The sequence below is a fragment of the Poecilia reticulata genome, linkage group LG22, assembly GCF_000633615.1.
Source record: "Poecilia reticulata strain Guanapo linkage group LG22, Guppy_female_1.0+MT, whole genome shotgun sequence".
Taxonomy (NCBI): Eukaryota; Metazoa; Chordata; class Actinopteri; order Cyprinodontiformes; family Poeciliidae; genus Poecilia; species Poecilia reticulata.
In genome coordinates, this window is record NC_024352.1 from 1,637,240 (window position 1) to 1,647,602 (window position 10,363).

General features: G+C 37.5%; 1 protein-coding gene across 6 annotated transcripts in view; it reads left to right on the forward strand.

The window, feature by feature from the left end:
* Window positions 1-10,363, forward strand: part of akap6 (A kinase (PRKA) anchor protein 6) — a 241,143-nt gene that overhangs the window by 158,875 nt on the left and 71,905 nt on the right. For all 6 annotated transcript variants that reach the window (XM_017302463.1, XM_017302464.1, XM_017302461.1 and 3 more), the window contains one exon: window positions 4,945-5,065. In XM_017302463.1, the coding sequence (XP_017157952.1) occupies window positions 4,945-5,065 (121 nt within the window). The remainder of the gene's footprint in view (window positions 1-4,944; window positions 5,066-10,363) is intronic.

Genomic DNA, 10,363 nt, shown 5'->3' on the forward strand with positions numbered 1-10,363 from the left:
GTGTGTGTGTGTGTGCGTGTGGGTGTGCTTATGTGTGTATGGGTGCAGGAGTGCGTGTGTGTGTGTGTGCATGTGCGTGTGTGTGTGTGTGTGGGGGGGTGTACGTGCGTGTGTGTGCATGTGCGTGCGTGCGTGTGCGTAAGAAAGAATTGCCTTCAAACAGTTACACTGCAAAAACACCAAATCTACAAGTAACTTTTCAGCAAGATAAAAAGACCTTGTTTTAATTCAATAATTTGTTAATATTGATGAAAAAGCATTAGTTTCATTGGCAGATTATTTCATATGACAAGATATTTTCCCCTGTTCTAACTGAAATGATTTGCCAATTGAAATTACTGAAGAGTTACTTGTAAGTTAGTTTTATCTTATTTCAAGTGTCTTATGATATTTCATTATCAAAAAACACTTAATAAGATTTGGTGTTTTTGCACCTTTGTCCAAAATGCACCTGCAAACTAGAACTTTATAGGAAGCTACACAAGCTTGTTATAAAGTTCCAGTCTGTAACAGCATCCACTTATTATCATGTAATATTAGTGAGACATTGCTTTGCCAAAATGGATAATGTATCTTTGATAATGAGAGAAAAACAAGTTATAGATGTTTTTTATGTTATAAGTTGCCCCTTTGATGAACTCTTTATTTTACATGGATATATATCCTTATTTTGGGATTATAGTTTTTCGTATTAAGAGTATATCCCATATAACATTGAAGACATTTCCAGCAGTATTTCTGACATCCACTTTCATTTCAAAATAAGTATTGTGACGTCTCCATTTTGCCCAAGATGAAAATTTCAAAGAGTGAAAGAATGAATTGGTTCTTTAACATGATTACTCTATTCAATGTAGGCTCTGTGCTTTATTTGAATAATAATAAAAAACACAACCCACATGCACATATATCCTTTGGTATGGTTTGTACCTTTGTGTATAATATAAATTACCATGTTAAGTACCATGACCAAAATTGCCAAGATCAGTTTATAAGCTGCTACTTTTTCCACACTCTTTGAACACTGTGATGCAGCTAATACCAAAAGGTTTCAAAAGGCTGGCCTGCTGCATGATGAACAGGAGAGCACGCTCTGGAGCAAATAAAAATGACATTAAGAGTGACAACAGTGTGTTTGAGGCTGAAGGCCTTTAGTGGTGATAGTGGACAGGTGGAAGATGTCATCAATTACTTTTTCTAGTAGTCTACTGTTTTTTTCTTTTCTTACATCGCCTGTTGTAGGCACTGTTCGGAAAAAAAACCATTTATGGTACGTATTTGTGTTATGTATTACAATGAAAGTTAAAGAAACCTTTCTGTATAAATGTCTCATGTTACAACATGGACACATGCGGCTTACAGACAATAACGGCTTAAACATGCAAACTTCCAAAGCTTGAAGTTAATCTATTGCTGAAACTGTTTGCAGTGCAATTGTTTCTTAAAGGAGCAGTATTATGTAAAATGTAATTCTAATGTTATTCGCTCATCAAAATCTCATCAAAATCATATTTTGGAATGTTGCTTTACGTCTTTCATGTATGTTTGAGGAATACTTTAGTCTCCCATGGTAAACCTTCTGGCTGCAGGAACTCTCACCAAGCGCTGCCTATTTCCACAAAACTCCGCCTCAGAGCTACTGTTTCTTTAAATATGATGCTATAGATATATCAGCTTGTTCAGCCTATTAGAAATGTTTATGTCAATTTATCTAATGTTCCTATTCTCTAATAGGATGGTGGGACTGTGAAAAAAATATTCTAGGAAGGACCTTTGCATTTTTCCATCTAATAAAATAATCTGAAATTGTTGAAAGCCCCATCATAAAGTTTCCATTACCATATACTAATTGTACATGATCATTTAAATAACTGCAATACTGACAGGACACAGTTGATTATGTTTTTAAAAGTTGGAAGAGATAAATCACACAGAAAATTTAGTATTGCTAAGAGTAGAGCAAAATGAAGATTTTTTTTTATATTTTTCAGCAGTGTGATAAAGTTTCATTTTGATTTAAGCATTTTGCATTCACAGCAAATTTAATTTTAGTTGTTTTGATTGTAATTAGTGTGTTATTTAACATTGTCCTTTGAGAAAATCCAGATTTTTAGTTGTTTAATTCTCAGTTGACATCAGCTTTGTTGCCTTAGAATGTGTGTTTCTATGTGTACATCGGTTGTGATGAGGCTGTTTGTGACTTGATTGCTGAAGAAAGTGTCCCTTAGTGTGTAATTGTCTTAAATTGTGTGCATACTTGCATGTGTGCGAGTGTGCATGTCGTCATGAAAATGCTTTAGACCCGACAGATTGCCAAAGTGTTGGTTGTGGTGACAAGAGAACCCCAAACAATTTCGCTGCTAATGTTGAGAAACGTGTTGGTGATCCCCGCTGAGACTGAAAAACAGAGAATATATAAATAATAAACACACACCTTAACAAAATGGCTGACAGTAATCTGTGTGTTTGAGCAATCGGCCCCTGTTCCAGGAGCATAAATATTAGATGTGATCCTGCGTCGAGGAGGATAGTGAAGGTGATGGAGGAGGAGGAAATGGAAACAGGAGCAGGTGCAGATGTGGGCAGGGAGGAGGAAAATGTTGGGAAGAAGATTAGAGGTAAAATAGTGGAGAGAAAAGCAGAAGAGGAAACATGAGATGGACTAGTGAAAGAAAATGTGGGCATGATACAAAAGGAGAAGGATGTTGGAGATGAAACAAGGATGAACTTGAAGAGAAAAACAACAGAGCTGCTCTTACAAAACGAAAGCCAAGAGAGAATAAGAGACGAAAAATACTGAAATCAGAAATGGGATAAAAGCAGTAAAAAATGAGAAGAGGCAAAATAAATGATGTATAAAGTAAATAATAATGGGGACAAAAAGAAAATAAACTGCAACATTTAAATTTATTTTTTTTATCAGTTTCTAAATCAGACCTTCAATATGACAGACAGAAAACAGATTGGAGTTACATTATGACATCTAATCAAAACAAACATTTATCAGTGGTAATTAATTTGAATGCCATGGCAGAAGTAAGTCATTTGCTTAAATCTTATGTTACTTTACACTCACATACACACACACGCACACACACAAGATTATTATTAAAAAGTTCATTCATTTGATTTGGTCAATTCACTGAGTGAAATGCATTATATAGATTAATTACATACTGACAGGTATTTTCAAACCTTTGGGAAAATTGATCCATTAAAAAAACATATGTCTAAAAACCAAAACATATCTTCATGTCGACAAACCACAATAGCACAGACCTGCTTTTACAAAATCGATTAACAGCAAATTAATGAGATATGTATAAAATTGCTTTTGAGAACAAGTTAATGTAATGATTTAGTGATAATGACTCTTTTCACCTGGATGCATTGATTTTGTTTAGGTTGACGTTCAAACGGCAGAGGCAAAAATACAAAGTCAGAGAACAGTCAACAGTAGAAAAATTAAAAATTTTCAAGTGCCATTGTTACACGTTTCAGCCCAAATGAAAGAAGTTTTGGTCACAAAGCACATTTAAAAAGTCATTTGTTTTACCACAGTCCTGCACAGTACTACAGCAAATGAATCAAGACTGAATCTCCTCCAACCTTCAGCCTCATTTTAGGAACAACCAACAGGAGGTGGACAGTTGATCTAATGGCCTGCTTCTGCTGCCTAATGGTGAACTATAATACAGAAGCAAGTCAAAGACATATGGAGGAACCAGAACATTAATGGTCAAACATAAGCCGCACAAAGCTTGATAATTTGTTTCTGAAACTGTTTGCAGCAGAATTGTTTCTTAAAGGAGAAGTATTGTGTAAAATCAACTTTTTTCAGCTTTACATCATGTTAAAAAGATACAACTCATCAAAAACAAACCTGGAGTGTTGTCTTGATCCTGTAATCCTGTAATCTCCATGGCAACCACTCAGCTGTGCAAAACGCTTGTTTGGACCTAGCATCACTTTCATGGTGCAGCGCCTCCTGGGAGCTGTGGTCTCCAAGTTCCTGCCTCACAGAGCAGCCCTCCACGATTCCGACATTCAGTTCCTTCAGATTAGCCAGCAGCCATTAGCAAGCATCTGATTGAATTGCACGTCTGTGGAGATCATTACACTGTGATGACTTCCTGAAGGCAGAGTTTCAAAAAGAGTAGGAGTTTTTAAAGAGACAGAGGCCCAATTTCAAGGCATTAAATCGAGAAATGTTCTTTTTAGGTCATGTATATATATGGAGTGTGTTTTTGTGTGTGTGTGTGTGTGTGTGTGTGCGTGCGTGCGTGCGTGCGTGCGTGCGTGCGTGCGTGCGTGCGTGCGTGTGTACATAGAAAAACACATTCTAAGGCAACAAAGCTGATGTCAACTGAGAGTTAAAAAACTACATTTATTTATCCCTCTAAAAGAACTCTAAAAATCTGGATTTTCTCAAACGACAATGTTATATAGCACACTAATTACAATTTAAACAACTAACATCAAATTGTGAATGCAGTGAAGAGAGAACTTAAATCAAAATGCTACTTTCACTACTACACTGCTGAAAAATAATTTTAAAAAATCACACATGTGACCAACACATTAACTTTGACAGCCCTAATTAAAACATGTATTTGATTCATTCATTATCTTTCTTGAATAAACTTTTGTTATGACTTTAAGAAAGACAAGTTAGGTGCTCTTTATCTACATTTGACACTTTTTCCATCATCAGCCTTTGTGTCATTGTTTGCAATGAGAATTGGTCAAAGATTTGTGATTGTGTCTGGATGTAGAAGGGTTAGGGTCAGTGCCTTAACATCCCGGTATAGAGTTATGCTGCATAACATCCTACCTGTTGTTTGGATGAAACCATTTAGTAGAGCAAATAAAAGTCAAAAAATAATTTCAAAGGCTTTAATCACAGCAATTGAAACTCATGAACTTGTTTCTTTCTATTATTAGTTTGCAGGAGTTTGAAGCAGAGTACCAGGAACTGTGGGAGTGGTTGATGGACACGGATGCTATGGTAACCGACAGCCACCAGTTGACAATGTCAGAAGAGCAGAGACATCACCTCTTCAAAGTAAGATGGGCTGCTTTGTGAGTCTCTTAGACGGAAAATGCTCTTTTCCAGCACAAGTTCTTTGACTTCACAAGAAGTCAGTGACTGTTTCTATCACTGGCTACCAGCAGGGGTGAAAGTAAGGGGGTACGGCAGGGAACTGCGTACCCCTAAAAGATTTAGCGGGGGTACGCAGTACCTGCAAGAAAGGGGAGCGGCTGTCTGCTGTAAAAAATCAATGGGTTCACTGTGCAGCTGTGAGTTCACCCACTAATCAGCCGTGACTGATTAGTTTTTCAAGAACAATCTAAAACACGACTTAATCGGTTAATAAGTCGATCTCAGCATGAGGTGACAAACTGAACGCAGCCAGGACGCTGAGAGCAGCACGTCCTCCTCTGACTTTTCATCAAAACGTTCGTAACTTTATTAAAGAACAACAAAAAAATCAACAAAACATGTTCAAATTAATGACCCAACTACAATAATAATCTCAGTGATTATTGTTTCAACAAGGTGTTGCGCAATTCTGTGTGTCTCGGTTCCATTATTAAAATAACGAGCAGAACACGAGTTTAAAATTAACTAATCAACCACCGCTGTGTTCAGGGAGGCTTATTAATAATCGCAAAATAAGTATCAAGCCTGAAAACCTAATATCGTAACGGACTGAATGTTATGTTTTTAACGTAATCTTTTATCGCTTCGCAAGAAAAAAAAATCAGCATAGAAACTCCAAACTCCAAAGCACACACACACACGCCACCCCCCCCCCACACACACACACATATATATTTATTTATTTTTATTTTTTGTCATAGTACCCCCAAGAATTTAAAACTACTTTCACCCCTGGCTACCAGCGACAGTAAGAGTCAATGAACTGGATCTATGTAGCACATTTCTAGTCATATCAATCATTCTAAGCACTTCTACACTAGAGCCACATTTATACATATTAGTATACAGATTGCTGGTCAGCCTAAGCTGAAACTAAACCCTAAACTTTTTGTTTCCAAGACAACTACTTTTAGCACTGAGCTCTCAACATGATAATGTTGCATAATAAACTCCTAACGCTGGGTCTGTTAGAGTTCCTCATGTCCCAGGGATTCTAATGATTGCATATCATTGGGAACTGTCCAAGCTGGTTACTCAACTTTGTAAATGTGTGATTTATTTGCAGTGTTAACAGGGAGTGGAATTGGTGTCCTCCGCTCTGACTATTGGCAACATTATGCTGTAGGACAGACGACTACCAGACTGACTGCAGTGCTTGATGAGTGACAGGAAGTGCTCAAAGCAACTCTTGCTGCTTACTCAGGACAGAGCGGGTCTTCAGCTGAGCTGTATACAAGTCTCTAACAACACAAAAAAAATGTCACTATGTTTGTCACTTGCTGGTTTTTTAATCAAAAGTCACTAGAGGTGTATGGGAAGTCATTAAATACAGTGACAAAGTTTATAAGTAAGCAAGAGTGAGTCTTCCTTTGCCAACCAACCATTCAAAATATTTCATTGCTGTTGGTGGCACTCATCAGTTATTGCTTATAAGTTGAAGGCCTGAAGGCTTCAGGGTAAAGTGCATTGCAAAAACCCAAAATAATTTCAATTTGTCTATCAGCTATTGAGAGGGATTGTTGAACACTGCTCAGATGAGTGACAGTTATTGACCAAATGCTGCTGGTTTGTAACAGACAGTCAGAATTGACTGAACAAATTATTATAGGCACGTTTATATTCACCCCGCTCTGTCAAAAAAATTGGCCTTGTCTTTTCACTTCTTATTTAAGGTGATCATAAAACAAATGTAAATTAATATCTCAACAATCTATAGCAGTGGTCCCCAAACTACGGCCCACGGGCCAGATCCGGCCCGCCTCTGCATTTGGTCCGGCCCCCTGAACAATACCAGAGAACATTCAGATTTTTTTTTTCATATACCGTATTTTCCGGACTATAAGTTGCTTATATGTGGATTTTTCTTCAACCACCAGGGGGCTCTTTAGCAGGAAGTGAATCATTGGAAGTCAAAATTGGAAATAAAAGAAGAAAGCGGCCATTAAAATGGAATTAGGTTTTAATAGGGAATTGAAATTTGAGAATGTTGATCAGTTAAATAGCATTGAGGGGAAAAATATTTTTTGTTTTTTTTTAAATAATACTGGGATCATTATGAGAATTTGAGGTATAGATATTAGGATCCAGTGGATGGCAGTAATGCAACAATAATGGATGCAAGATGCTGTTGAAATCTAAAGAAGAAGAAAGCGCCTATTTTCATTTAGCACATGCTAGTCGCAGACATGAAGGATCAGCACTTTTACTGTTACAGTTACCRTTCAGAAACTACTGTAATCAGTTCAGTTAAATCTAAACTTGGCAACTTTTTGTTTTTCAACCGTAATAAATGTGATTATTCAGTTGACCTGTTATCAGGGGCGGATCTAGAAAAATATTTATGGCGTGGCAAGAGGGGGGCAGGGATTTTTTCAGGGGTGGCAGCATATGCCAGTATGTGTATATATACATAACAGAACAAGTCAATGATGCAAATATTTGCAGCACCATGTTACATGAAATATAAGGGGTTTCCATACACACTATCTTGAGGGAACGAAGACGTCTTCCATTTGAACCAGAACATAGCTATAAAGAATCAACTTTATTTTTTTTTTGTTTTGTTTTTCTGCCTTCTCTCTCTCTGTGTGTGTGTGTGTGTGTGTGTGTATGTATGTGTGTGTTTGTCCATGCGCATGCTTGCCTGTGTGTGTGCACACAACGGCATGATTTATTTATTTGCTTGATGAGAGTCACCTGGCCTGCGAATTATTGATAAGTGTAAAGATGAACTTAATTTCTCCATAGGAGTCACACTTAAATATTCATCTCCTAATGAATATTCATGGCAGCAATGATGCATGCATGAATTTTAGATGACTCCAGAATCAGTGGGCATTGTCTTCCCCTTTTTCACTTTCTCTCTCTCATTTTTTTTGATGTGTCAACTCTTCTGCTGAATTATTGATGTTGATCTCAACAGTATTTCTTCGCCTAGTCCAAGGTCGCTTTGGTATACTCTTTCTTGCCCTCTTCACCACTGCGACTTGCAGAGACAGGTCTGCAGACAGGTCTACGCCGCATGCTGCTCACATATGGATGTTTTTATACCTTCATGTTGGAAACAGCCAGTGGACAGAGACGTCATGTTTTTTGTTTCCCACACTTTATCAGAATCCATCTGCCAGTCCATTGTGTATCTATATATAGCACATCTCTGTTCATAAGAATCTAACAAGCTACATACATTTAGTGGAACTTACCACAGTGTCTTAGTCGCTGGTATTCCATTGACCCGAATGTGATTGTCATTGTCGACGACATCTCCTAGATTCTTGTCTTTTCAAAATTTTAAAGGGTAAAACCGTTTTGTGTCTTCCAGAATAATACGATGACATTACTTYGCAGAATTATTATCTAATATTTTCTCTCTCCACACCAGATTCGTGAACACTTTCTTAAATGGCCAACCTAAGGCATTGAATCTGCTTTTCTGTGTAACTTTGAGTGAAAATTAAAAATATTGTGTGTGCTTCAAGACCTGCACATTCTTATGTCACATTGGATTTACATTTACATCTACAGGACAGATCTGTAGATTTATTGAAATGCATAATCAAGTTATGTCAACAGATGACCCTACCATAAGAATAAAATACAATATGTACAAAATTAAATTAACTTAATTTTCATAAGATGTACTATGCAATATCTTTCTACCTTGTAATGATGGGACGAACTCACATTCTCATATTGTAAAATTGCCCCGTATGTAATTGACATTAGTTCAGATGAAACAAAGATATGCTCTACATTGTCAACAGGTTAATATGAACCCATTCAAGTGCTCAGTAGATCCATAAAACAAGTCAACGCGAGGATATGTCACAACTTTGTTCAGCTGAGCAAATAACAAAACTGAAGTAATTCTTCTTTCCTTTTATTATTTTCTCCACTTGGAAAAGTCAAGTTTTATGATTCACTTCAGTCCTCTTATTTATACTGTACAAATGATTGTTTTTCCTTTCCGTATTAATGATAGGTCTTAAAATACACTATGTTGCTGGAAGTATTTGCTCACCTGCCTTAACTCACATATGAGCTTAAGTGGCATCCCATTCATAATCCATATGGTTCAATATGATGTTGGTCCACCCTTTGCAGCTAGAACAGCTTCAACTTATCCATAACATTACCAGAAACGCAATTCATCACTGCAGAGAAAGCGCCTCCACTGCTCTAGAGTCCAGTGGCGGCGGCTTTACACCACTGCATCCGATTCTTTGCATTGTTCTTGGTGATGTTTGTCTTGGATGCAGTTGGTTACCATGGAAACCCATTACATGAAGCTCTCTGTGTACTGTTCTTGGGCTAATCTGAAGGCCACATGAAGTTTGGAGGTCTGTAGTGACTGACTCTGCAGAAAGTTCGTGACCTCTTCGCTCTATGTGCTTCAGCATCTGCTGATCCCACTCCGTCAGTTTWCTTGGCCTACCACTTGGTGGCTGAGTTGCTGTCGTTCCCAAATTCTTCCATTTTCTTATAATACAGCTGACAGTTGACTGAGGAATATTTAGGAGTGAAGAAATGTCACAACTGGATTTGTTGCATAGGTGGCATCCTATCACAGTTCCACACTGGAATTCACTGAGCTCCTGAGAGCGAACCATTCTGTTTGTAAAAACAGTCTGCATGCCTAGGTGATTCATTTATACACCTGTGGCCAGGGGTGCTGTATCGTTAGGACAATTCCAAGGGCCCCTGACCAACAGGGGGCCCTCCACAATTTTTTTTTTCATAGAAATTAAATAAAATGGGGCCCTGTCATTTACAAGAAAATCATATTGTGTTTTCTAAAATTGTTTTTATCAGTAAAAATTAAATGTTACCACTCCCAGACCAAAAAGCACACATCCATATTTGCACTGAACCCTCTCCTGGATCTGCATGAAATGGTTCGTTCCTGCTTAGCGCACTTGACAGTGATGGCAGAGGCTGCTTGAGCACCTGCCCTTTTTGCTCTTTTTGCTCTTTGCAAAGTTTTGAGAATGACACAAATATTATATTTTCACATGATCTGCTGCCCTCTGGTTTTCATGTGTGTATGTCAGATGTTTTCATCACATACAGAAATACAATTGCAATCATATTATGAGTAACAAAAGCTTTTATTGACAGTTATAATTACTTAATGCAGCAAGTCAATATTTGCAGTGTTGACCCCTCTTCTTCAGGACCTCTGCAATTCTCCCTGGCATG